This window comes from Nothoprocta perdicaria, unplaced genomic scaffold (assembly GCF_003342845.1).
Source record: "Nothoprocta perdicaria isolate Ctin4 unplaced genomic scaffold, notPer1 scaffold_170, whole genome shotgun sequence".
NCBI lineage: Eukaryota > Metazoa > Chordata > Aves > Tinamiformes > Tinamidae > Nothoprocta > Nothoprocta perdicaria.
Window position 1 is genome coordinate 305,912 of NW_020454872.1, and position 27,207 is coordinate 333,118.

A 27,207-nucleotide genomic window follows, 5' to 3' on the forward strand; every position below is an offset into this window, starting at 1 on the left:
GGGGAAGGAGATGGGGCTGGGAGGGGAGTGGGCTAAGGCTGGGAGCAGGGGAAGGGGATGGAGATGGGAGTGGAAGGCAAGAAGGATCAGGCTGGGAGCAGGGGAAGGGGATGGAGGCAGGACTGGGGCTGGGAGCAGGGGAAGGGGATGGAGGCAGGACTGGAAGGGGATGGAGATGTGTGTGGAAGGGGAGAAGGATAAGGCTGGGAACAAGTAAAGGGCGTGGGAAAGGGGATGAGGATGGGGCTGGGGATGAGGGGAACATGGGGAAGGTTCTGGAGCTGGGAATGCCAGAGAAAGGCACTGGGGGATGGCCCGGAGATGCCTAGGAAGGGGGCTCAAGCTGGGGCGCTGCAGGCAGGCGACACGCGGCCCCGAGGACGAGGCTGTGTGGGGCAGGGCCGTGAGCACCGTCCCCTGCGCTCCCCAGGTGACTGCGGGCCGCCGCCGCGGCTCTCCTTCGCCGAGCCGGACGGGCCCACAAACGGCTCGTACGTCGCCGGCGCGCGGGTCAAGTACAAGTGCCGGCCGGGGCACGTGCCAGCCCAGGGCAAGGTCCCCTACACCGTGTGCATCGACACCGAGTGGTCCTTCGACAGCGACTTCTGCATCGGTGCGTCCCTGGCCGGGCCCATGGGTGCCCCCACAGCTGGGTCCCAACAGAGGGCCCTTTAATTTCCTTTAATTACCCATGGAGTAATGCAAAGTGCTGCGGCAGAGCAAGCATGGCCGCGTGTCGGGCCAAAGCAAAGGTGGGATGGGGAAACGGTGTCTGTCACCTCCTGGCAATGGGCAGGCGGAGGGGGTCTCCTTGCTGCAGGAAGGGGCCTCGGTGCTGAGGTCCCTGGGTCTCCCTAAATGTGTAAATACCCGTAAATCTGTGCTCCTTGATTGCCCTTAACTGTATGTAACTTTCAGTTCCTCAGAGTTTAATGTGGGTCATAAGCTTTTCTAGAAGCTGGAGAGGGAAGGCAGGTCCCTGATAATGCTGGAGGGCGGCGTGACCTGCACCTCATCCTAACGGCCTGAAACTCAGCTAATGCCGTCCCCTGTCCCGCAGGGAAGCGCTGCAGTGTCCCGGAGATACCCAACGGCAGGTTTGATGACAACGCCGACTTCCTCTTCGGAGGGATGATTCACTTCAGCTGCAACGAAGGGTGAGTGTCTGCCCTCGTACCAGGCTGGTCTGCATCGGACCAGGGGACAGCACCGAAGGGAGCGGGATACATGGAGCCTTGGAGCAGTTTCCTTGGAAAACAGGCAGGGGAGGAGATTCAGAGCCATTAGAAATGATAAAACTTCCTGAATTTCCCTTTTTTTCTCACTCTTTGTTTTTAAAGAGATTCAACCCTTCGTTCCTTAGGTACCGACTCATTGGGGATCCAGTTGCACAGTGTATCCTTCATGGCACTGACGTTGCCTGGAACCAGATTCCGTTCTGTGAAAGTAAGAGGCTGCCTTTGGATTTGTTCCTTGATTTTTCTTTGATTAATACCTTTTTGGCAGACAGAGATTATGGGTTTGTATTTTAATGGAAATGTTATTACATTTTTCTGCTATTTTTCCTTGCAGTTATTCCCTGTGAGCCTCCTCCTGAGATTGCAAACGGGCAGTTCACTGCTCATGACGAAAGCTTTACCTTTGGCTCCACTGTTACTTACAGCTGTCACCAAAATTTTACTCTCATCGGAGAGTCCCAGATTCACTGTACTTCAGATGACAAATTGAATGGAAAATGGAGTCATCCGGCCCCTGAATGCAAAGGTAAACGTCTTCTTGCTCTCCGTTTTCTTTTGATTTCATTTCTCTTGCCTCCTTCATGTCAAACTCTGCTTTCCAGATGGATTGACAAACATGAGAAGTTAATTTGAGTTTTAAATGATTCCCAAAGGCTTAAGGCAGTGAAGTTGTGGTCAGAGACAGGGCTTCGTTTCCCAGGTTCTTCTGCCCATGGAAAGCCACTTTTATAATCCAGATCGATCTAGAATAGAGAGCATTGCATTGCAGAATAGAGCTGCCACACCTGCAGCAGCACCGTCCCTGTGGCAGCAACTACGCTTATTTTTCCTTCATATTCTAGCAAACGTAAATGAAAATGATTTAGTTATTCAGAAGGTTCTGCTCCTCAAAAGCTCTTGAAAAGTCTCTCATAGAGGCAGTCCTGCTCAGACCACTTCTCACATAACGCCACTGGCCCTTTCCCTCCTCTGACAAGTCCTCTTCTTGGCTTGGTTTGTTTCCAGTGGTGAGATGTCAAAATCCAGAGGTGCCAAACGGGGAGAAGGTGTCTGGCTTTGGCACTGTGTACACGTATAAGAACGCAGTCACTTTCCAGTGTAAACTCGGCTACCTCATGAACGGGAGCAGTGTCATTACTTGTGAAGCCGACAGCACATGGAAGCCAGCCCTGCCACGCTGTGACCCACGTAAGTACAAGCGTAGCAGCGGTTCCGGAGGTGAGATCCCAACCCCGTGCGGTTGTAGCTGTGTGTTGGGCACCCCTGTGCGTGTGCTGGGTTAAGAGCCCTTGTGGTGGAGCCCAGGCTACTGATATGTTTAGAGATGAAGCTTTTTGTGAACTACACATGATCCAAAAGTGTGCTGAAAGATGTGGGTCTTCCTAGACCTGAAGCTCTTGCTTCACCGGTTTGCAGATCTGTGGGCTCAGCTGAATCCAGGTGCTTCATCCTGGGCTGGTGCTGAGCAAAGTAGCATCTCAGGAGCAGAGATGCTGCTCAGTGTGCATCTGTTCTCCAATTACACAAACTGTGATGCACGCTGCTGTTCCCGAGATGCAAACTGGACCCAGGACACTGGCAACCAACACGTTTAAAAGGATGTGTCCTCCCAAACAGTCGGCTTACTGTTACTGGATACCCTTTGGGAATTCTTCTGCAGCTGCCTTTGCCTTTGTCTCCAATTGCCAGGTTACTGTGGTCCTCCTCCAAACTTCACTTTTGCCGGATTACCGGGCACCGTGAGCAGCCAGTACATTGTTGGAACTGAGCTGACTTACACCTGTAAACCAGGTTACACTGCAGCAAGTGGGAAGTCTCCTGTTGTTACTTGTCTGACAAATGCAACTTGGTCCGCGAGCTCCAAGTTCTGTACACGTGAGTATCCTTGTTCCTGCCCTATCCTGATATACCAGTGATATATCTTGATGCTGTACCAGTGGCCTTTATATGCTCAAAGTGTTACTGATTCTGAAAGATAGCTCAAGCCCATCTCTGTGCTGGCACACCTGGTAGTTTCTTCATGAACCCTTTAAAGTGCATAGGGACAAATGTAGTATTTTGGTCTACCTGATAAGCTTAGAACAAGGTCTGCATGCCTTTAAGTGGACATTTCTCACGTGTCTAGACCAAGTGCTTTGTTTTCTGAACAAACTAAAGAACGGCTTTGTTCTGCCTCCAACTCCCCATAACTCAGATGAATTTGCTTGTGTTTGCATACCGAGTGATTCTCAAGAAGCAATTACAGTCGAGCATAATTGCAGATCAGTTTTTTCTCATTGTTTTTAGCAAGGTAAAGGAGGACAGTCAGAGGTATTGGTGAGACAGGGCCATAGACCTTTGTATTCCTTGTTGCTTCCTGTTCCTAGCCTTTCCCATTGACTTTCCGAGCTTGACTGCTGCAATAAAACAAGCTTAGATTGTAATCACAGTTACTGAGAAACATTGAACTAATGACATGTAATATTGCCACAATAAGACTGACTGACTAATAGTGAAATTACCATTGACTGACACATATCACGTCAGTACTGTTCTAAAATAACAAAGGTCTGCAAAAACTTCAGACCCTTCTTGGCAATGCATAAAAAATTGCTCTTAGCAAGACACCTCATACAGGTATTGGAAAAGCCCCTAAATATTGAGGAAGTTGAAGACTGGTGGAGTGGCGTATCCTGTCGTATATTGGGTGCTGCATGTTTGCTTTGCATTAGCGGTCTTATTTATCTCTGGCCCTCTGGCTTCTTGGTTTAAGAAGCTGCCTCTTGCAGGCGTGCGCTGTGCTGGGTGCGAGCCGTGCGGTGCCTGGTGCCGGCTGCTGCCCTATCTCTCTCCGTTGTCGCGTGCCAGGCTGCAGCAAAGGCTCCTCTGCTGAGGCCGAGGCCTCCCCAGGCGTCTCGGGGCACTGGGTTTTGGCACGGGTGCCAGCCTGCCCACGGTCTCGGTCTCAGTCGTGTAACTCTGTTCAAGAGCCATCAGTCGGCGTTGCTCTCCAAAGACAAATGAAGTAATTCCCATGCCGATTTCTTTTCTTCTAGGACGACAATGTTCTACTCCCCAAATAAAGGACGGGAAAGTGTTAGGAGACAATTTCGAGTTTGAGGCAACCGTGACATTCACCTGTAACGCTGGGTGAGTGCATTACTACTTAAAAGGGAGTGAAGCTGAAGGCCGAGAGCAGGGATCAGGATGCACTTCACGGACGGGCAGAACATCCACCCTCTGGGTGCCATACAAGTGCCCAGGAAAACTGTGTTCTCTCCTCAGGGAGAGCAGAAAGCGTGGCAATTTGTGTGTGATTGGGAACACAGCGAACCGCTTCAGTGCAGGGTGGGATGCAGCTCTTCTGAGCTATGGTGGGTCACCAGCACCCTGGGACAATGTTCGACAGAAGCCTGGGAGGCTGTTCCAGGTCTGGGGTTTGGGCGAATCCCCTTCAATCCTTTCCCAAGAAAAGGAGGCAGTGATTCCCGCTCTCCGAGATGGGGAGTTATTCCTGTGCTCTTGCCGAGACCCTCCTGAGGTCTCCCTCCTGCTAAAGTTCCTGGAAGTTTATACCCTTCTCCGCTGGTCAGGGCAGGGCAGCCCTTATCTGCTGGTTTACAATAGCTTTTGGCGTGTCCAGATACCATTTCACAGCAGGAGCGATTTCTCGTATCCATGCAATGGTGGGGGAGAGGGCAAAGAACCCTTTCTGGGTTGTTTTCCAAAAATTGTAAAACTTTCTTTTTTTTAGGTTTAAATTAAATGGGCCATCTTCTGCCACATGCATAGCTTCAGGAAATGGAGTTGCCTGGAATACAGCATTTCCGACCTGTGAAAGTAAGAGGAATTGTGCCTGGTCTGAGCTTGGTCTGGTCTTAATTGTGCTTGAAGCTGCTGTAAAATTCAAATTTCAATACTAGCTTGTGCTGTGAGCTGGAATATTCTGTGCTATTCAAAAGTCATGCTGACAAATTGGAGGGAGCCAGAGAAGAGCAACACAGAGCAGTCTGATGAGGTGCTTCAGTGGCTTATTTCATGGAGAGGTGTCCTCGAGCTGTGGCTCGTAGGCAGTAGTTGAAGTCTAGTATTAAGCAAGAAAGCTAGAAGTATTTTCAGATGTTTCTAGATGTGTTTCAGTTAGCTGTATCTTCTTCCCACATCCCTGCCCTAATTTCAGTTAGGAATGTGCTCAGACACTCTTGGTGCTGTTCCTCCCGTAGGAGAGCCCCTCAGTGTTTCCTGTGGACCACCACCGACGATCGACAATGGGATACACAATGGCACAGCAGAAAGCAGCTTCCCTCACGGCTCTGTTGTAGGCTATAAATGTAACGACGGCTTCACCTTTGTTGGGAAAGCCTCTATCCACTGTACAGTGGAAGGTGAATCTCGTGGAGTTTGGAGCAAGCCTACTCCTGAATGCAAAGGTGACTGTCCCCTCTGTCTATCTCGCAGCCTTCTACTCTTTCTCGGAACACCTCTACTTTCGCTTCCTTTGCACATCCTCAAATGAGATACTCAGTTAAGGAATAAGCCTTCAAAACTCCCCAAAACAGCCTGCACATGCTTAGTGCGTGTTCAGTTTCACATTTTACTCCCTTCTTTTCCAGGTACGGCTAACAAGATTGTTGCTGGTGAGTAAAAGAAATTCCTGCACCTTGTGCATGCGTGATGCGCGACTGGTCTGTTGTGCTGTGCAGTGCTCGTGCTAAATGTGTGTCCTAATGACAGCAAATGCCACCCATAGCAGAGTGAGGGGCTGTTCTCCCAGCTGCCAGGGATTCCTCCCTTGCTCGCTACAGCCCCTTGGAGGAAGCAGCAGGAAGTGTTGGCTGCTGAGCTGTGAGCATCGTCGGGCTGATAGCATCGCGGTGTTCTCTGAAGTCACTCTTAACCACACCGCCTGCCCCATTTTAAGTTATTGTCTCATAAGAAATTACATACATTCTGCTTAAGCCTGGAATAGGCCTATGAGCTTTCCACGCTTGTCATATTTATATTTTTGCTTTTTTATGGTCATCCTTTGAAAAGAGGAGAAAATGCTAAAGTCTGTCTGGGAGGGGGGAGGCAAAAAGTAAACAAATGTATGTAGCGTGAAGACTGAAGTTTCTTGTTTGTTGCTTGCAGGAATCCTGCCTCTCCTCCTGGCAATCCTGATTCTTCACTTTTAGTTTATGAAGCAGCAACTGGAAGAGTCGGAGCACTGGACTGTGGATGTTTTGGACTTGTTCTCACTGATCTCAGGGTTTTGGATTTCACTCTTGTGAGACGGGACTAGAAGTAGCAATCTGTGAACCTTAGATGAAAAAAATGGCATTGATCCTCCACCATCCTCACTGCTGCTGCCTGGGAACTGCTTGTGCTTTGGGTTGCAGGTGTAATAGCTGCATCTTGTGTCGAACATGTAGCACTTTGTATGTGGCCTCTGCTGGACAGCTCCTGGCCACCCAGATGAAACTACGATTCAGAAATCAAGTGCAGATATCCCCTGTGAGGTTGTAATGATGCCAAAGACTTTGTCCTGCAATACTGTAGAGTCATGAAAACGGAGCTCTTCAGGTACCATTATGTAGCACCTCCACCAAGGTAGTGTCGTCTGATCCTAACTGGGGTTTACAAGTGTCTTGAAGTGTCCTGAAGAGCGAAGTGATGCTGCTAAGAGAGTTAACAGACTGTTCCTGTGAGTCTCTTGAGAAAATTAAGGTTAATGTCTGAGTTGTGTTTCCTGTTCATATTCTGTAGGTACTGAGAGACCTGAGGATTTTCACACAAGAGTGTTTGCTCTAGTTTTTATTGCAGGGCAAGCATGAGCTGTTGCGCAAGTAGCAATCCATATAAATTAGTATTTCACTGGAGAAAAATATTTAAATGCCTTATTTAAGAGAACTACTATTCTGGATCTTCCTGCTGATATTAAAACTAATCTTGTGATCTCCTTATCTTATCAAAGCTTTTCTCTTCCTGCTTTGCTGAAACAGTCTTCATTGACTCAACTCTTCTTAGGAGGTGCCTGAGGGGGTTGCTGGGCTGGGGTGAAAGTTAAACAGGATGGGCGTTTCACAGCGTCAGTGCGGCTTGTCCGTGGGCACGTGTTCAGTCTATGGAAACGTCACGGCAACCCAACGCAAGCAGGTGCCTTTGCAGATTCCACCAAACACCACAACAGTCGCCTTGTTTGAACTCTTCGTTTTCTGCTCCCGTGCTTCCTGACTGATAGAAAGGCAATGTCTTAATTTGCACTGGAGAGGAGTTTGCTAGTTTGGAGAGGGTGATGCAAGGGGCTGTGCGTGGGCAGAGGAGGAGTATGGACCCCTGTGCGGGGAAGACCTTGGGAGCAGCTCAGCTCTAGAGGCTCCTCTAGGCCACTTGAAGGTGAAGGAGCAAAACCTGGTTTTGTGGCGTCCTGCCTGGATGTGACCCTGTGCCACATGCTCTAGGTGTCCGTACTTGAGCAGGGGACTAGATGATCTCTAGAGGTCCCTTCCAACCCCAGCCATTCTGTGGTTCTATGGCCAGCCGTGCTGGCAGCTCAGGGAAGTCCGCTGGCCTGGTGCTGTGGGGAGCTCTTGGTGCAGCGTGTTGAGTGGATGTGGGTGCTGCTGCGCAGGAAGCCAAGCCCTTCGTGCAGTCACCCGTGGTAATCCGGACACCTGCATCTTCTGCATGTTTTGCTTTTGTCCTGACAGAATTGGTCTAGTGATGCGTGTTGCACTGAGGACGAGTTGAGATGGGTGTGGGATATAGATGGGTAAAAAAGGAGTTAGAAAGCGTGCTAAAATAAGGTGTGCCATCCCCTTCCTTCCTGCTCGATGTGGGCTTTGTAGGTGCCACAGGGACGGCTCAAGTGACAAGACCTCCCTTGACATGCATAATTCCCTTGATTTGCAGAAATTGAGTTCAATTCATTGATTTGCAAAATTGTTTTGTTGGCTGATAGTGGGTCCTGGAGACAGCAGTGCTGTCTTCCCTGGTCTTAGCAGCACCAAGTTAAATGATCAGAGGGTCAAATTACCACTCGGTTGGCTTGGCCCCTGTGGCACTGCGGTGTCCTTAGAGCACCTGCCTCCTGTGCAGTTCTGCATTCGAACCCGCGTGTTCCTGCTAACAGGAACTTGTCCTCACAAGCTATAGTTCTGTGCTGCCGCAAAATGACTCTTTTCGGAAATTAGTCTCAAGAAATAGGAATTTGCACTTCTTTTTTTTTTCCATAAAGCAAATGAATGACTAGATGAACAAACATAAATACAAAGGTTAGTAGCTTAGGGATCGATTTTGTTATCTTAATCCTACAAAGTTGCCATTCCTACTGTATAATTCAGAGTGATTTTTTTCTTTCTGAATGAGTTTGACTTGTCTTTCGGGCTGTGTTGAACTGATCCATTCGTGTCCCCACGTTGGTGACCATAAGTGCTGTGAGGGAGCTTGTCACCGTGGAGGTTATCTGCCGGTAAAAGCATGTGAATGTGTAACCGCAACTGTGAATGAGTTGCACAAAATATCACTTTGTAGAACGCACATGCAATGACTTGAATTAAATTATGAGGTTTCAAGGCTGTTTGCTTCACACTTGTTCCTGGAGAAGTAATGGTTGGGAGGAGTGGGGGATCTTGGTGGTGGGTTTGGGAGCGCTGTGGCTCTGCGCGGTGGCCATGAGGAGGGAAACGCTGCCAACGTCCCCACCTTGCCCTTCTGCACCCTCCCAGCTGCTTCCGGGAGGGAAGAGCCGGTGGTTTGGGGAAGAGACCCTGTGGAAACCGCTTCCCACTCAGTTGTGTGCCCTCACCTCAGGGCGCCCTGTCCTCCCTCCCCTCGTGGCGCCATCTTCCCCCACATGGTGCCCTCCTCCCCCTTGCCTCAAGCCCTCTTCCCCCTCATGGCGCCTCTTCCCCCTCGCCTCAGGGCGCCCTCTTCCCCCTCATGGCGCCCTCTTCCCCCTCATGGCGCCCTCCTCCCCCTTGCCTCAGGGCACCCTCCTCCCCCTCATAGCGCCTCTTCCTCCTCGCCTCAGGGCGCCCTCTTCCCCCTCATGGCGCCTCTTCCCCCTCGCTGCCGGCTCCAGCGCGGCGGTGACAGCGGCGGGAAGCCCCTGGCTCTGCCGTCACCTGCATCTCCTTCCGCGTGCGGGGGGAAGCCGGGGTCCATATCTGCCCGCGGCCCCGGGTCAGCCGCAGTGGCCGCGGCGGCTGTCGGGGGCCGCGCATGGCGCTCGCCGGCCGCCTCCTGGGCGCCTGCGCTCTGCTCGTGGCCGCCCGGGCCCAGGCACAAGGTAAGCAGGGGACGCCTGGGGCACTAGACACCTGCGCCTCGCTCGCAGCGAGTCAAGAGGGCTCTTTAAATAAATGAATTCAGGGTGGGAATCCCCCCAAATGGCGCCTTGCAGGGTGGCAACGCGCAGGGGCAAAGGGGTGGCTTGTGTGAGAAAAGGTGAATGTCCCCAGTCCCCGCTTTGGAGGAAGATCAAGCTGCATTTGCTTTTGCAATATTTATTTTTACGCGCTCGCCTCCGCCCTGCTGGCACGTTGGTCCGAGACATCACCTCCCATCGCGCCAAAGACGCCCGCTTTGCATTCCTGCTGCATTCTTGTGCCTGCTGCAAATATTTACCTAGCGCTGCTGCTCTGCCCGCGGTGACTCTCTGCCGCCACTTCATTCCTACAGGCATCCAGTGCTCCCGACCTCCGGATATTCCCCACGGGATGCACACGGGCCGGTTCATGAGCGCGTTCCCCAATGGATCAGTCATAACGTACACGTGCATTCAAGGCTATGTCCGCGTTGGCGAGGCCAACATCCACTGCGCGACGGCGGACGGGCGGACGGGCGCGTGGAGCGGGGCACCGCCGCAGTGCCGCCTCAGTGCGTACATCGCCGTCGGCTCGGCTCTGTCCCCTGCATGCCGGTCCCTCCTCGGATGAGCCCTCAAGAGCATAGCCAGCATTAACTCCTGGCCAAATCCTCCCAGCGTTTCCATGGCAAGGATGAGATGGAGACGAGTGGTGCTAGAGCAAGGGGGCAGGTCACGCTGGCACCAGATGTGCCCAAGCACTCTGCTGCCTGTCCTTTAGCGGGGAGCAGCAAGGTCTGGAGGGCCTTTTGGTGCCACCGGGTGATAACGGATCCCATGTCCCCGCTCTGCTGCTGGGGAAGCGGCTGGGATCACCCTGGGGCCCCATAGAGCCACCCTAGCTGAGGCTGTGCGTGTGGGACAAGCGAAGGACAGAGCTCTTCCCCAGGGATCTCTCGCCATTCAGCAAGTGCCAGGGAAACCTTCACGAGTACGACAGGCTGGAGAGCGGCGCAGCTCAATGTGGGTATTTCTCTGCCTTTTCCAGATGCTCAGTGCGCATTCCCGCACATCCAGAATGGGAGGACACTGCCGGCTCCCTACATCTACAGGCCCGGGGATACCGCGAGCTTTGCGTGCAATCCAGGCTACGCCATCCAGGGCTCCCGCGCAGCCGTGTGCGGAGCTGATTTCACGTGGAGTCCCCCTCTGCCAGTGTGCAAAAAGGGCAAGTGTCCCAGTGCAGGGGTGTGAATGACAACGACGGGGGAAAAGCTCCCTCTTCTGCCTACTGAAATTCGGTGGGAAAGCAAAGCCTGGATGGACCTGGCCTTGCTTCTCATCTTGAATCAATGCACGGGGAGACATAATCAGCTCAAAAGTAGCTTACTGTCCATCTCCAGAAGCTACCGGAGCTTACTGCTCCCTCCTGGGCTCTGAGAGGGACGAGAATATATTGAGATCCCAGTTGATCTCCTTGTGTGCTGTGGTGTTTCTGCTCCCCGTGCTGCAGCAGGAGGCTGCAATATCTCGAGCATGCAAGCGATGCGCAGGCCAGCTGCAGGGAAGTGGCGATGTCTGCTTCCCACCAGGGAACTGCTCATTCTGCTTATAGCTCACAGTGGGATGCCTTCGTTGCCCTGTTTGCTTCCTGCTAGCACGTTCTGTGATCTGAAGTGGGAACGGGAAGCAATCACAACTTCTCACTCCCTTTGCTGCTCTTGTGTGTTCACATGTAAGCTTTGATGTCAGGAAACGTTGGCCTTAGTAGTAATCCCCTCCAGCTATAATGTGAAAAATAATCTTGCTGTGGCTGAAGTTTTCTGTTAACTAATACATCGGGACAGGAAATAGAGCAACGACTGAGCAGAATTCAGGATATTATCCTGGCAAACAGTTCTGATAACATGCAAAATGGTACACAGCTGAGTCAGCAATGTCTGTTCCCATTCCAGAGGTGAAGTGTTCCCGGCCACCCAACATCGCCAACGGGCAGCACAGCGGCCGCTCCTCAGACACCTTTCCCCGGGGAACGACGGTGACCTACACCTGCAGGGAAGGCTACACCATGGTTGGGAACATGTCCATCAACTGCTCGGACACGGGGCTGTGGAGACGGCCCCTTCCCCGCTGCGAAGGTGGGTTGGTGCCCACTGCAGGGCCACGGGGGCAGCCAGCTGCACCCGGGTGTCAGCGGAGCACGGGAATGTTCTGGGAGTGATGGGATGTGGCTGAGTGTGCTGCTGTCCTACCCACGCACGGGCATTCAAAGGATGCCACCCGTGTTCTCTGCAGCCATCGGATGCGAGAGCCCCACGGTGCAGAACGGGGTAGTTCTCAGCTTGCAGAGCGCCTACAAAGCTGGCGAGACTCTTCATTTTGCCTGTGAAGATGGTTACGCCTCAGAGGACTCCTACGAGGCCCGGTGCCAGCCGGGGGGCGCGTGGGACCCACCGGTGCTCAGCTGCACCAAGGGTGAGTGCTGCTGCCCCCCTTGCTGCTGGGGCCACGGTGGCAGAGCTGCGGTGCCACCACGAGCCCTCCGGTGACAGGTGACCCTGTCCAAGCTGCTCGTGGCTGGGTGCTCCTGGCCTTGCTGCAGCACCTCAGCCTCCACACTGCGCCCCTTCCCCCTTTCCTGCTGTTCCTTGCTTCCTTACTCTTCCTTGCTTCATTAGAGACACTGTCCCTCTCTTTTACAGTCCGGCCGTGCCCCATGCCTCCCAGGATCGCTCACGGCCACCACAACAGCCTGGACAGGCCGTTTTTCACCTTGGGAATGTCCGTGATGTACAGCTGCGATCCCGGCTACTACCTTATTGGAAACGGCCTTGTTCTCTGCAGAGCCTCTGGCAACTGGAGCCTCCCCACGCCTCGCTGTGAAGGTGGGTCCATGGTTTCCTCCAACGTCACCTCAAAACCCAGCAGCTCTCGGCGTGGCAGGTAGCACAGCAGAGAAGTCAACCATGGCATCTGAGACCCTCCGTGGGGAATTTGAGTCCCATTTCAATGGTTTTATATTTAAACAGTTATATATTTATACAGTTTTATAAAACCTAAAGGATGAGCTTATGATTGTGAACAGGGAGACAGGTAACTTTATATGCAGGTTTATCAGTGCAGCACTTCAGTGTTAGAAGCCATGTGCCAGGGCCCCAAGAGTCCTTCCAGCATCTCCATTTTCCTGTTTCCCAGCTCAGAGAAACGAAGCTCTCCAAGTGCTGGGCACCTGCTGCCCTCCCACCTGCCTTGCCTGCTGTGGCGAGTGCAGGCTGGTCCCTGCTGTGGTGCAGCTCAATAATTCAAATTATTGAACGTGAATGGCTGGCACTGGCTCCTAAAGCCAGCACAGTGTTTGATTTGAGACCAAAGGCAAAGGTGTCTCCCAAGTTAGCTCCCTCCACAAGGTGCTCCAGCACCAGCTTGGCACTAGTGTGCCCAAAAAGCAACCCGCTGGAGATGCTTAGTTGCAAGCAGCTGTTGCTCTGCTCCAGGATGCAGCCTTCCAGGTAGGAACTGCTGCATTATATGAATGGATTCAGCATTCTTTCGCCAGAGAAGTCAGGGGAGTCCTGGGACACCACAAGACTGACTATTACGTGGTAGACATAGACAGTACCTTGGCTACACCCCCTACATCCCCTTCCAGCTTCTCCACTGTTTTCGTTGCTTAGGTGACTTGGAGTTGTGTTTTTATCTCGGAGCTCACCTCTTGCAGGAACTCTCCTGACCCTTTCCCTCCCTTTCCAGAGGTGAAGTGTTCCCGGCCACCCAACATCGCCAACGGGCAGCACAGCGGCCGCTCCTCAGACACCTTTCCCCGGGGAACGACGGTGACCTACACCTGCAGGGAAGGCTACACCATGGTTGGGAACATGTCCATCAACTGCTCGGACACGGGGCTGTGGAGACGGCCCCTTCCCCGCTGCGAAGGTGGGTTGGTGCCCACTGCAGGGCCACGGGGGCAGCCAGCTGCACCCGGGTGTCAGCGGAGCACGGGAATGTTCTGGGAGTGATGGGATGTGGCTGAGTGTGCTGCTGTCCTACCCACACACGGGCATTCAAAGAATGCCACCCGTGTTCTCTGCAGCCATCGGATGCGAGAGCCCCACGGTGCAGAACGGGGTAGTTCTCAGCTTGCAGAGCGCCTACAAAGCTGGCGAGACTCTTCATTTTGCCTGTGAAGATGGTTATGCCTCAGAGGACTCCTATGAGGCCCGGTGCCAGCCGGGGGGCGCGTGGGACCCACCGGTGCTCAGCTGCACCAAGGGTGAGTGCTGCTGCCCCCCTTGCTGCTGGGGCCACGGTGGCAGAGCTGCGGTGCCACCACGAGCCCTCCGGTGACAGGTGACCCTGTCCAAGCTGCTCGTGGCTGGGTGCTCCTGGCCTTGCTGCAGCACCTCAGCCTCCACACTGCGCCCCTTCCCCCTTTCCTGCTGTTCCTTGCTTCCTTACTCTTCCTTGCTTCATTAGAGACACTGTCCCTCTCTTTTACAGTCCGGCCGTGCCCCATGCCTCCCAGGATCGCTCACGGCCACCACAACAGCCTGGACAGGCCGTTTTTCACCTTGGGAATGTCCGTGATGTACAGCTGCAATCCCGGCTACTACCTTATTGGAAACGGCCTTGTTCTCTGCAGAGCCTCTGGCAACTGGAGCCTCCCCACGCCTCGCTGTGAAGGTGGGTCCATGGTTTCCTCCTCACCCCAAAATCCAACAGCTCCCAGCGTGGCAGGAAGCGCAGGAGGAAAAACTGCCCATTGCAACTGAGTCTGTAGGGCTGATTAATCCCATTTGATGTATGGCCTGGAATAAATTAATCTCAAGCCCTTCTACTGTGAAGGGGTGACCGGAGAATTTGATAGAAATGTCTTCTAGAATTTATTGCCTGCAGCATTGACATCCTCTAGTAATTTTTTAAAATGCTTTTACGCATCCCTTCTGCACATCTTCATTTCCAGGGACTGTCTGCATGAATCCGGACGTAAAAAATGGAAGGAAAGTTAATGGTCAAGGATTTATATATGGACCCGGGCAATCGATTACATTTCAGTGTCATGATGGTTACAGCCTGCAAGGAAGTGCTAAAATCTACTGCCAGAAGGATGGCACCTGGGATCCTCCTGTCCCGGTGTGTGGGAGAGATGAGCCTCCACCAAGCCTTCTGCAGAGGCATACACTAGCAGGTAGGTCATGGCATTTGCTGTGCTCTGCTATCTTATGTCCTCTATTCTGTTTTAAAAATGGTTAAATCCTATATTTCTACTTGTCAAGCAAATGGAAGATGCAAGTATATTCTGGGAACAAGCTGCCATTAGAAACAGGATAAAATGCTGTATATATTAAAGAAAAAAAAAAGATATATCATCTGTATTAATCAAAACGATTCAAGACCAGACACTTTCTTGGTAACAGTGTCTCTTTCTGCATCTGCTGTGCTTGTCCTGCCAAAGCAAAGTGCTAATTCTCCTCTGTGTTTCCTTTCTTGCTAGGTCATGGTTGTGGTGCTCCTACCAGGTTGCTCTTTGCTGAGCTAAGCGAGGAGCATATAAATGAGATTGACTTTCCTGTTGGGAAGACTGTGAGATACTCTTGTCGACCTGGATATGCTAAACACCCAGGAATATCACCTACTATTACATGCCTTGGCAGTGGAGTGTGGTCAGAAGCACTAGAGTTCTGTAAAAGTGAATAGCTCCATTGATTTGGTGTCTTTTGCTCAAGTAGGAATTAGGGATATCTGTCCATGCTACAAAAACCTTAGCATTATTTTGTTGTTGAAGCAGTATGTGACTAGTAAAGCCATGTAACTTTGTTATTCAAAACCCACTTGGGGGGGAAGTGGAAACGAGGATAGATTATTGGAGGAGTAATTGCATTTTTGCACCATGGTGTATACAAGAGCCTAAAATTAGTCTTGTTCTCCTACAGGGAAACAGTGCAGTCATCCTGGTGAACCTGAGAACGGCAAGATTAGTTTCATAACAGACCTCCTTTTTGGGTCAATAGTGAACTACAGCTGTGAGGAAGGGTAAGTTCAAGGTTGCAGACTTGTTCTTTGCTGCTATTTAAACCTGGAAAGAAGGTTGCACTTGGTAAGTGTCTGTTTTTCCCTTGTATTCATTCATTCCCTTAAAATGGATGTGGCTCCTGTATAGAGTGCTTTACGTATATGAACAGATAAGGTGTTTTGTCTTGAGTATATATGTGTATATATACTGTCAAACTGGCAAGGGGATGTCAAACTAGGACGGGGGTTTCACCCATGAGGTTTGACATCAGCAGGGTGGCAGCAGGGCTGCTCAGAGTGTCAAGGAGGAGATAACGTGCGTTGAAATGACCTGGAATGAATGTTAAATCCCTCTAATGCCAGGCACAGGTTAATTGGGCAGTCCAGCAGGCGATGTGAGATTGCTGGCAGAGCGCGTGTTGAATGGAGTGGCAGCCTTCCCATTTGTCAGCGTAAGTAGCTTACAGCTCTGGGTACATTTTGGTATTTAAAAGCATTTTACAGATCTTCCCGGTGTATATTAACTTAAAAGGTGACATAGAAATTGCTGACTCTCTGTTCTTTTGCACTGTGTGCAGATGAAAAATCAGTATTTTACACAGTTGACACAAAAGAAATATTATTTGCTTTTTTATTTTTGAAAGAGTAGAAAAGATAAAGAATGTAGATACTTCCTGCATAGTGGTTTGTCCTGTTGTGTCTGCTTTCTGGCCAGCCTGTTATTGCTGGTTAGGGGAACAGGATCCTGGTGCCTACAAGGTATCACCTAGAAGGTCAGTTAGTTCACCACAGTTTTTCCATCCCTAGGACAAGTATTTAAGGGATTGCAGATACTTTAGTGCCATTGCTGAGCTGAGGAGCCCTGTTCTGCGTCTCTGCAGGAATTCCCTGCGAGCCTCCTCCCGACATTCCCCACGGGAAGCACACGGGCAGGCTGCTGGACGAGTTCTACTTCGGCACGTCGGTGACGTACACGTGCGACGCGGGGCACCCGCTGCGCGGCGAGGCCTCCATGCACTGCACCACCAGGGACGGCTACAACGGCGTGTGGAGCAGCCCTCCGCCTCAGTGCGGAGGTACGAGTCCTGGGCGCAATCCCCCCAGCCCCACAGCTGCGCTCTGGAGGAAAATCATTTGCAGCCTTAAGTCTAGAAGGCTTCTTCACAGCCGCGTTGTTCTGCACGGCCATGCCTGCTCTGAGATCCTGCACTTCTTTCCAGACTTGTCAAAACTTGAATCTTTGCACCAACTGAGATGTTCTGCTTTCACTTTTTCTTCGTACTGCTGCGGGTGTTGATGAGATTTTCCTTCTCTCGTCAGCATCGACATGCCCAGCTCCTCCAGCCATCTCCAACGGGAAGCACAGCGGGAAGCCCGGGGAGGCCTTCAGCGCCGGAGCATCTGTTAATTACCGCTGCGATCGTGGCTATGCTCTGGTCGGGGAAGCACAGCTTAACTGCACTGCCTCTGGCACGTGGAGCCTCCCCAGCCCTCGGTGTGAAGGTCCGTGTGCCTCCTCTCAACTGCTGATTTTTCCTTGCTGGGCTTCCAGGTCTGTGGGACAGGGGAGTCTCTGGGCGAGGACAGATGGTGACGGCCTCAGGGACAGAACAAATAGTTTAGAAAGAACTCAGGCTTTAACGTAAGTAGGATCTCATTGGTTCCATATGAGTTTATAGATCCCTTTGCTTTAAGATGAGAAGGGATGCTTTGGGCATATGGAGAACTGAAAAAGGCATTTGTATCGAAAATGTGTAGAAGGTGGAAATTGTTTGTGGAAAACAAGCAAGTCCTAACAAGTCTGGTTAGGACTTGAAAAAGTGAAGCAGGTAAATGGAAGGTGTTAAAGCAATTGCAATTTATGCTGCCTTTGTTTTGTCTGACCTCTCTTATCTTTCTCGTTAGCTGGCTGTAATGCACCCGCGAGGCTGGTGTTTGCTGAGCTCAAGGAGGAGTTCAGCAATCAGCCCGTCTTCGCCGTGGGGCGGACAGTGGAATATGTGTGTCGGCCTGGATATGCCAACCACCCAGGAATGCAGCCGTCTGTCACGTGTCTCCAGAACAGGACATGGTCTGCAGCCCCGGAGTTCTGCAAAAGTATGTGCTGAAAAACCTAACGACTTGAGCTTGGGTTGGTTTTTAGCACTCTTTGAGTGTAAATCCTTCTAATGCTGTGAGTTTCTTTCCTTTCTACAGTCCTTTATGTTAGGATTCTTGGGACAAGATTTCACTGCCCCGTGCCATTGAACAGAGGAGGTCTAACGTTAGTTGATGTTCTCTTCCAGGGAAGCAGTGTCCTAACCCAGAGGTACCGGAGAATGGCAGAGTTGAAATTCTGACCGACCTCTTCTTCGGGTCGAAAGTGAATTACACTTGTGAAGAAGGGTAAGTCTTATGATTAACCAATTTCAGCTGCCAAGTGCAAGCTTAGCAGATCTAAAGTGTCAAAACAGTTTTACACTAAAGAACCTAGTTTCTAAGTGAGAAGTGTGGGTTGCTGCTTACAAGGGATGTATATAAAGCAAGAAATCCCTCTGTGCAACCACAGGCACAAGCTGATCGGACCTTCTCAGAGAAGATGTGAGGTCTCTGGCACACGTGTTTTATGGAGCGGAGATGTTCCTGTTTGCCGCAGTAAGTAGATCACAACAAACAGTCCTTGCAGATCGCTTGCCCCAGTGTTTTTAGGAGAAAGTGGCTCATCACTCCAACCAAAAATTTTGCTGCAAAACACTTCTCACGTGCAATCAGGGCAGCAATGGTGCAGTGAAACTGCTGAGGGACGAGCAAGAAACCACAGAGGTGGGAAACTGTACACAAAATTCAGCAGTTTCATATAGCAGCCTCACAAATATTTCATCCGTAAGTGCAGATAAATAGTTATGAGTTGCAGAAGAAAGGACAGTCACTGCAGTGAAGTGGTTGGCCCATGTGCAGGCACTGTATCCAGTCACAAGAAGACAGCTACATTTACAGAAATTTATTAAAAACAATTAATGAAATTATTTGTCTTCCTCCTTTGATTTTTGAAGGTTAGAATATTTTGTGTATATTTTATTTTTTTCCCCTTTCTGTGTGCTTGATCTTTCTTTCCCCCTTTCAGAGGTGAATTGTTCTTCTCCTCCAAACATTGCCAATGGGAAGCACAACGGTCAGTCCTCAGACAAGTTTCCCCCTGGAACAATCATTCAATACACCTGCAAGAATGGTTATACCCTCATTGGGAATGCAACCATTAACTGTACTGCCTTGGGAACGTGGAGCCGGCCCCGACCCCGATGTGAAGGTCTGTTCATGTTGCTGCTTTTATCATTCCCTGAGCAATTTTTTTCCATTTTAGCTCTTGGTTTAAGCACTGCAGACCAAATTTCCATGAAAGGCACAGGCTGAAGATAGAGCTTCACAGGCCTCTTTGGATTTCCTTTTCTTTAGTCCAGTAAGGACTGACTCAAACACAACTGGATATTGATATTCCTGAATGATTTGTGTGAGTAATACTTAATAATGTTGAGATGCCTGCAGAAGTGTTGGTAAGGTTCTTGGTGTAGCTGTTGGCTCATGTCAGCATCACTCTGCTTCACGTCCTAAATGGTGGTTTATGTTCTCCCCTTCCAGCCACTGGCTGCAAAAGACCCCAGATTGAGAATGGAAGAACAACTGGACCTGAGACCATGTACAAATTTATGGACATTATTGTCTTTGAATGTGATTTTGGCTATGCCTTAAAGGGCTCTCAAGAGTCTCAATGCCAGTTGGGAGGCACCTGGGACCCTCCTCTCCCCACCTGTGAAAAGAGTAAGTGGAAATGAAGCAGTGGAGCTGCTTTCTCCTGAAGCCACCACACAAGTACAGCTGACAGTTGCTTCATTTTGGGTAAAAGGATGCTAAGTGCCTCTCTCCAAAGGAAAAGAAATGAAAAGCATGCAAACGTTTGTCCTCCCATCCTGACAATCCCCGTTTTCTTGTTATAAGTACGGGTTTCACCTCCTGTATGACTCCGGGAAAAGAGAGGTATAGCCAGGCTGGTTGTTTTCACCACCATAGAAGAAAATGCTCTACTGCTAATGCTAAGTGAGAAATACTCCCTTGAGATGTTAACAAGCTAGAAAAAAAATATTGCTAGAAAGACAGCTTGACAAGACAAAAATCTAAACGCAGAAATATGATTCAAATATTGGCATTCATACTTATTTGGGGAAGATCAATGGGAAAGCAAGCAGGCTGCCTGTCCCTACAGCGTGTGCTTGTGCTACCTCGTCACAACTTTTGACTTTTCCCTTCTCTACAGTGCTGCTGTGTCCTTCCCCACCAAGCATCAAAAACGGCCAGTACAACAGCAGGGAGGAGAAAGTTTTCATCCCCGGAGTATCGGTGAATTACCACTGTGACCCGGGCTACACGCTCACGGGCACGACCAAAGTTTCCTGTCTGCCATCTGGAATGTGGAGTATCCCTTACCCCCGATGTGAAGGTGTGTCCTTGTCCCTAACGTAAGGACGGAGACCACGAGGGTCATCCCGAAAGAGGGGCCCAGCAGTGAGTGCACGGGCTCCTCTTTGGAGCTGCGTTGAGCAGGCACGGGCAGCGGGCAGCACCCAGGTGGGGATTTCAAGGGTTTCCACACGCTGCTCTCCTTTCTCCTTGTGTGCCTTTCCCTGAAGCTAGGGGAGAATTGCTACAGTTCAGGGGAATTTTCACCCTGAAAAGAAACAGGGAAGCCCAAGCCTGGCAGCTGCTTCCCCAGCCCATGCTTTGCTCGTGTTCCTTTTCAGTCGTCATCTGCACAACGCCAGCAATCAAGAACGGAGCAGTAGCTGGAGAGGGCAGAGCCATGTACAATCCTGGGGACACCGTCGCCTTCCAGTGCCACCCTGGCTACGTGCTGCAGGGCAGCCACAGCGCCGAGTGCTGGCACGACGGCCGCTGGGTCCCTCCAGTGCCCACCTGTGTGCCAGGTGAGCAGGGATGTGGTTTTCTGAATGGGCAGGTTTCTGGCAGCAGCTGTGAAATGGAGAGGGAAAGGTCTGAGGCTGGGGACGTCCCGCTGAAGGGAGCGCTCCCAGCAACCAACTAGCAGCGACTTAAATTCATAGAATCATAGAATTCCCCCAGGGAAAGAGGAGCAGCTTGGTGCTGAGCACTGAGGAGACTGAGGGTTCTCCCTGGGTGGCAGAGGGCCTGAGAGTGGCATCTCTGAGGAGATGCAATGGTGTCTGGCTGTGCTGCCCGTGCTCCTCCGTTGGGTGCCAGCCTCAAGGGACCTCCTTTCTCCTTTATTCTCCTAGGGGTGCCTTGTCCTCCGCCGCCGGTCATCGCCAACGCAACGCCCAGCGCGGAGCTCGGGGAGAGCTTCACCAGCGGCATGTCCGTCACCTACAGCTGCGAGCCTGGCCTCTCGCTCGTGGGCAACGCTTCGCTCCTGTGCTCGCCCACGGGCACCTGGAGCCTCCCCTACCCGCGCTGCGCAGGTGCGTCCGGGCTGCTGCCTCCATCCCCTGCACCCCAGGCTGTGTGGGCACCTGGCCCTGCGCGCCTGGCACCGTAAAACCTGCGGAACCCGCAGGGTTTGGGGTCAAACAGTCAAAAAACAGGGCTAAACAGGATGCTCTTTTCCCTTTAGGAGTAAAAGTGTTGTTGTATGTTGATAGAAGTGAAAATGTGTGAAGAGAGAGAAATGTCCTTGGCTTTGGCAGCAGCGTCCACCCGTGCACTTGCTGATCTTCGTTAGCACTGCGTTGTCTGCTCTGTTTCTCACGAGCCTTTTGTTTCTTGGCAGCTGGCTGTGGGACTCCACCAACACTGCTCTTTGCTGAGCTAAACAAGGAACACAAAAATCAGACGGAGTTTCCTACTGGGACAACTGTGAAATACTCCTGCGGGCCAGGATATGCTAAACATCCACAAATCCCACCAACAATTACTTGTCTCGAAAACCAAACGTGGTCAGATCCCCAGGAGTTCTGCAAACGTAAGTCTTGCAGATACTGCCATCTTCTTCAATGGCAGTGTGGCCACCAAAGCCTGTGGCTTGGTAGATGCTTCTCTCTTTCTGTTCCCCGCGTGGTGGGGGTGGTGGTAGGACTCCAAGGATGAACGTGCTGCTTCTCCAGCTGCATTGACTGAGGGAAGTTCACAGCCAGCTCTTGTTTTGTCCCAGGGAAAAGGTGTGAGCACCCAGGAGAGCCCGAAAATGGCAGAGTTATTGTTACAACAGACGTGATGTTTGGGTCAACTGTGAATTACACTTGTGAGGAAGGGTGAGTCCCAGGCCAGGCTCGCTTGGCTTACCAAGATGCAAGTGGTGATGTCTCTGTCTTCTCTCTAGCTCTCTGGTACAGCGCAGTTTTATACAGGAAATCAGTGTCCATCCAAGTGAGCTTAAAATGGATATCCCAGGATTTACTGCCCACAGCCTTTGTTGGGGGAGCCCTAATGATGACAATATTCAATGGCACCGAGGGTGGGACGTGCAGGGCGTAGAGGACGAGCTCCAAGGACAGTCCGTGTGCGGTAACAGGGACCTCCCTGCAGGTTCAGGCTGGTGGGACCCGCTCAGCGGCGCTGCGTGATCTCCGAGGCCGGGAAGAGCGTTGTGTGGAGCGGCGACGTTCCCGCCTGCCAGCGTAAGTACCCCGTGGAGCAGCTCCGTGGGGAGAGTCGCCTCAGAGCTTTCCTTGCAAAGCGCTTCCACGGGATGGGTAGTTCCCGCGTGGGCCGAGACGGGGCCGTCGCAGCCGGCTCCTTCCCGGGGGAGGCTCCGGGGCCGCTCGCTCAGAGCCGCCCTGCGCATCCGCAGCCATCATGTGCCAGCCGCCTCCGGACATCCCTCGCGGGACGCACTCGGGCCGCCACACGGACAACTTCTCCTTTGCCGCTGTGGTCACGTACACGTGCGAGCCCGGCCACGCGCTCACGGGGGAGGCCTCCATCTTCTGCACCACGGAGGATGGGCTGCACGGCGTGTGGAGCGCGCCGCCGCCGCGCTGCGGAGGTAGGGCCCCACGGCAGGACCTGCTCCTTGGTTCTGCACAGAAAGGGTGCACCCTGGGTGCACAGGTGCCATCTGCCTTCCCACCCTCCCCTCTTGTGGATGCTGGGGGTGAACGGAGGGAAGAAATAACCCAAATCCACCCCCTGCTTAGAGATTTCCTTCCTCACAGAGCTCCTGTGTCCCTCCCCGCTGGATATCGACAACGGTCAGCATGATGGCTGGGAATTGCGAGTCTTCCCCCCTGGAAAGTCTGTGAATTACAGCTGTGAGCCCGGATACTCCCTTGTTGGAAAAGCCGCTCTCTACTGCACCGAGAATGGGACCTGGGACCTCCCCTACCCGCAGTGTAAAGGTGAGCGTGCTGGGGAGCAGGTACCAGAGCAGGTCCCAGTGCCTCCAAGTGACACCCACAGGTCTGGGCTTGGTGTGGCACACAGGGTGCTCCGTGCGGGGGCAATGTGCAGTCTGTAACGTTTGCAATATTTCTGCATTTGTAGTATTTGTAGTATTTGTGCATGTCACCTGATTTGTGCTCTCCATCAGCTGAGTTCGTCCTCTCCCTTTAGTGCTGCAATGTCCTTCGCCTCCAAACATTGACAAAGGAAAGCACAACGGCCAAGGCTTGGAAGTTTTCACTCCTGGGATGGCCGTCAATTACAGCTGTGACCCTGGCTACTCCCTAACGGGAGAGGAATCGATTTATTGCACAGATGCTGGAAACTGGAGCCTCCCTCTTCCTCAATGCAAAGGTACCCCACTTTACAGAGCGTTACAGATAGCTGGATATCCCTCTATTTGGGAGCTTGTAAGACCTGCCCTCTCCCCTACTGTATTAGTTAAATGTTGCCCCTCACTCCTTCCCTTTTGTTGTCTGTTGAGCTTTTACATTTGAATCTGTGTGTACTCAGAAAGCATTTTAAAGCAATTGGGTTAGCTGATAATGCCCCAATTTTCCTCTGTGTATTTTCTTTCCAAACAGGTGGCTGTGCTGCCCCTCCAGACCTGCTCTTTGCTCAGCTAACTGAGGAATACAAAACCCGGAGAGCGTTTGCTGTTGGGGACACCGTGAAGTACACCTGCCAGCCGGGATACACACGGCACCCTAGGATACCTCCGACACTAACATGCCTCAAAAACCAAACGTGGTCTGAAGCACTAGAGTTTTGTAAAAGTGAATAGCTCCATCAGTTTGGTCTTGTTTATTTTTTTGTAAACGGTGTAAGCTCTATTTGTGGGTTTCTTAAAGCAATTCTTTAAAAAATGATTCGTACATGGCTTTACTAGTCACATAGTTTTGGCAATTATGGACCTTTTAAAACTCCTTTCTTTACGGTGACAGAATGTGGACACATCTTTAGGATAGTATTTCTCATTACAGAGCACAAAGCTGAGAAGAGTTTAAAATCAGCCTTGTTCTTTCCCAGGGAAACGATGCAAATATCCAGAAGCACCACAGAATGGCAGGGTTGTCATTCTGACAGACCTCCGCTTTGGGTCAGCAGTGAACCACACGTGTGACGCCGGGTGAGTCCCACGCTGCCTTCACTGCTATTTCCTGAGCTCGGTGCAACTTGCAGCGAAGGATCCCGGCTCCTCTGTGCACGCTGCTATTTCAGAGCAAGCCAGAACTTGTGCTTGGCTTCCAGTTTATATCTGAGTTGCCAGCTCAGGAAGGGAGAAATTCCTCCTCGTTTCCCAGTCTGTGCTTGATGAACTACTTTGCAAACTTCACTTTCAGTCTGACTTCTCAGGCCACAGCAGAGCGAGCGCCTGTAGAGAGGAGGCTCCAGCACTTCTTGCCTCCTTCGGGAGTAATTTGTGATCATTTTTGTTCCCTGTGGGTCCAGAGTGAAGGGATTTTGTGTCCTTTATTCCCATGGGTGGAATCAGCAGAGACACCTGGGTGAGCGGCCAGAATCGGGAGGCTGCGGAAGGAAACCTCGGGGGCTGTGGTGGTGGCAGTGCACGATACAAGAAGTGACCTGGTATCAACAGACACTTCTCTCTGTGCCCTTCCAGGCACGAACTAGTTGGCCAGTCACAGAGGCGATGTGAGATTATTGGAACACTTGTTGCCTGGAGTGGTGCTCCTCCCATTTGCAGGAGTAAGTACGTCATGTCCAGTATCGGCCCAAAATATTGGCCCAAAATGGTTAAATAAAGTCCTTAAGATCAAACAGTGGCATTTCAGAAGACAAACAAACAAACAAACTCCCCAAAAAACAGAGTCTTGGGGAATAAAGCTTTTTAAGCATAATATTCCTTTAGGATATTTTTGTTTTATTTCTTCTAATAATATTGCAGATGTGACATTTTGATCTTTCAGAGTTACGAAGGAAGAAAAGCCAGATCCCAGCAGGGACTCGTCTCTTGTTTCACAAAACTAGTTTATTCTTCTGTGTGTCTCAGTGCTACGTGCGAAAGCAGCTCAGAGAACTCAGGGGGAGCAGTGGCAGGCTCAGGATGGACTCTATATGTGCATCATCTTCAGCAGACATTGGTCTCTCTATCTGAACCAGTGAATTTCTTTTTCAGAGGTGACGTGCCCAGTCCCGAAGATCCAGAATGGGAGAATATCCATTCATAAAGATAACTACACGTATGAGGATACCGTTAGCTTTGAGTGCCACGAAGGCTTCACCCTGCAAGGCCATCACACAGCTCGATGCAGAGCCAATAAAACATGGGACCCACCTGTGCCAGTGTGTGAGCGGGGTAAGTGTAACCCTGCTGACTTGGTCATGTTGCTCTTTCCTTCCCGACTGCTCCCAGGAACTCATGGAAGCTGAATTTGCCTCTATCTGTCCTGCTCACCCCTCTTCTCAAATCGAGGTACTTGACTGGCTACCTGACAGCAAAACAAGAAATTGTTCCTTTCATTTATCACTTTTCTCATGACCAGGGTGAAGGCAATGTCATAAATATCCATGTCCATAATCCATGTTCTCCTCACTCTCTGAAAGTAAGAAACTTGACTGGTTCAGGGCAGGAACTGACTATCACAGAAGAGTGACAATTATTTTAAAACACGAAAGGGGAGATGATAGAAAATGAAAGTAGGGTGGTACTTGGCACTATTCTGCAGACGGGTATTTAAACTCTTAATGCTGTATCTAGGTGGAATGACAAAACACCATCACCAGCTTTTTGATACCCCAACAAGGCCAGGTAGGTCTATCATAAGAAAAGACCAAAGTTGTCAAACACCCCCCCCTTGCCCTGCTTCTTGCAGGGAGGAGGGCGCTTGTGTTCTACCCTTTTGCTCCCCCTCTTCCCAAAGAGGAGCATTACCTCCTCATCTTTCCCACTCCTTTTCCAGGGCTGCAGTGCCTGCCCCCACCAGACATTGCTAGTGGGGAGCACAGCAGCCATTCCTCGGACACCTTTGCCATGGGAGCACTCGTGCACTACAGCTGCAAGCCTGGCTTCTTCCTTGTTGGGAATGAGTCTATCCGTTGTACGGCACACGGAACCTGGAGCCGTCCTCTACCTCGCTGCGAAGGTGTGTCCATGCTCTTACTAATTCTCCTTGACTTTCTAAGCATGTTAAGTATGCAGTAATATTTGGCTGAGGGCCATCCCAGAGAAGCTGTTGCTTTAACAGACTCCACCCTTGCAGAAGGAGAGAAAACTGTGACCGAGCATCCTTCTTGTGACCTTGTTGTTCACCATCTAACAGGTTCTTTATACTCTTACTGTCCCCAGTCGGCTGTGCAAACCCAGCAATTGAGAATGAAGAAGTAATTGGATTTGAGTCTCTCTATAGACCTGGAGACATCATTAGGATCGAATGCAAAAGTGACAGGGGCCCCAAAGGCCTTCGTGAGTCCCAGTGCCAGGCTGGAGGTACCTGGGATCCACCGCTCCCCATGTGTGAAAGAAGTAAGCAGGCACGATCTCAGATGACTATCCTTTCTTAGATGACTATCCTTTCTAGACTTATCACTCATGGCAATGTGCAGCAGGATGCAGAGGAGATCAGAGAAATCCTCAGCCTAGTGTTTCTCTCAGAAGAGAAAGGGAAAGCAGTTACCAGCTTATCAGGCCAGCCTCGTTTCTTTCTCCCTGCTCTTATCTCTGCAGTATTTGGTGTCTCAGTTTCTCAGAATTAAATTCTTGGAAATAAGCTTAGGCCAGCTCCCCCAGCTATAAGAAACCTGCATGGGTGTTGTATGAAGATGGTCTCACAAGTGTGGAATTCATATTATAAATACAGGCAATCTCCTCTCGTGTTTTATGCACCACGAACGATGGTGCTGGGCAACGTGTCACTGTGTAAGAAGAAATGTGACTGATCCCACACACATTACAGCTGCTTGTGCTGAAATCAGCACATCAGCTTGGGAAGATACTAGACAGGAGGAAAGGAGGCTACAAACACAGAGTGCTGTTGCTCTTCTCTGGAACCCCCCAGGATCCTAATGCCAGTGCTGTCTTGTCTGTCTCCCCCAACTTTTCAGTTGTCAGGTGCCTCCATCCTCCAAACATCACAAACGGGAAGCTCATAGGCCACATCTCTGACACTTTTCCCTATGGAGCATCCGTGTCCTACAGCTGTGATCCTGGTTATTCACTCATTGGGAATGCTTCCATTAACTGCACGGCGTTGGGAACTTGGGACCAGCCTCTTCCTCGCTGTGAAGGTCTGTTCGTGCTCTGCTTGTTTGTGCTGTGTTGTACTTGGGTGGCAGCCACAGCCATGC

General features: G+C 51.2%; 1 protein-coding gene across 1 annotated transcript in view; it reads left to right on the forward strand.

Moving 5' to 3' along the window:
* CR1 (complement C3b/C4b receptor 1 (Knops blood group)) overlaps positions 1-27,207 on the forward strand; it is a 61,087-nt gene that overhangs the window by 30,688 nt on the left and 3,192 nt on the right. The window contains exons 46-86 of the mRNA XM_026036044.1: positions 431-613; positions 1,061-1,157; positions 1,364-1,446; positions 1,573-1,764; positions 2,244-2,426; positions 2,928-3,113; positions 4,274-4,367; positions 4,972-5,057; positions 5,441-5,647; positions 5,831-5,854; positions 6,348-6,390; positions 9,386-9,486; positions 9,879-10,076; positions 10,553-10,732; positions 11,460-11,642; positions 11,800-11,979; positions 12,207-12,389; positions 13,255-13,437; positions 13,595-13,774; positions 14,002-14,184; positions 15,435-15,534; positions 15,877-15,965; positions 16,395-16,589; positions 16,834-17,016; positions 17,419-17,610; positions 17,799-17,898; positions 18,062-18,147; positions 18,617-18,754; positions 19,129-19,308; positions 19,802-19,984; positions 20,286-20,468; positions 20,799-20,981; positions 21,290-21,481; positions 21,671-21,770; positions 22,045-22,136; positions 22,310-22,504; positions 25,040-25,219; positions 25,622-25,672; positions 25,785-25,961; positions 26,210-26,350; positions 26,965-27,147. Coding sequence (XP_025891829.1) covers positions 431-613; positions 1,061-1,157; positions 1,364-1,446; positions 1,573-1,764; positions 2,244-2,426; positions 2,928-3,113; positions 4,274-4,367; positions 4,972-5,057; positions 5,441-5,647; positions 5,831-5,854; positions 6,348-6,390; positions 9,386-9,486; positions 9,879-10,076; positions 10,553-10,732; positions 11,460-11,642; positions 11,800-11,979; positions 12,207-12,389; positions 13,255-13,437; positions 13,595-13,774; positions 14,002-14,184; positions 15,435-15,534; positions 15,877-15,965; positions 16,395-16,589; positions 16,834-17,016; positions 17,419-17,610; positions 17,799-17,898; positions 18,062-18,147; positions 18,617-18,754; positions 19,129-19,308; positions 19,802-19,984; positions 20,286-20,468; positions 20,799-20,981; positions 21,290-21,481; positions 21,671-21,770; positions 22,045-22,136; positions 22,310-22,504; positions 25,040-25,219; positions 25,622-25,672; positions 25,785-25,961; positions 26,210-26,350; positions 26,965-27,147 — 6,072 coding nt within the window. The remainder of the gene's footprint in view (positions 1-430; positions 614-1,060; positions 1,158-1,363; positions 1,447-1,572; positions 1,765-2,243; positions 2,427-2,927; positions 3,114-4,273; positions 4,368-4,971; positions 5,058-5,440; positions 5,648-5,830; positions 5,855-6,347; positions 6,391-9,385; positions 9,487-9,878; positions 10,077-10,552; positions 10,733-11,459; positions 11,643-11,799; positions 11,980-12,206; positions 12,390-13,254; positions 13,438-13,594; positions 13,775-14,001; positions 14,185-15,434; positions 15,535-15,876; positions 15,966-16,394; positions 16,590-16,833; positions 17,017-17,418; positions 17,611-17,798; positions 17,899-18,061; positions 18,148-18,616; positions 18,755-19,128; positions 19,309-19,801; positions 19,985-20,285; positions 20,469-20,798; positions 20,982-21,289; positions 21,482-21,670; positions 21,771-22,044; positions 22,137-22,309; positions 22,505-25,039; positions 25,220-25,621; positions 25,673-25,784; positions 25,962-26,209; positions 26,351-26,964; positions 27,148-27,207) is intronic.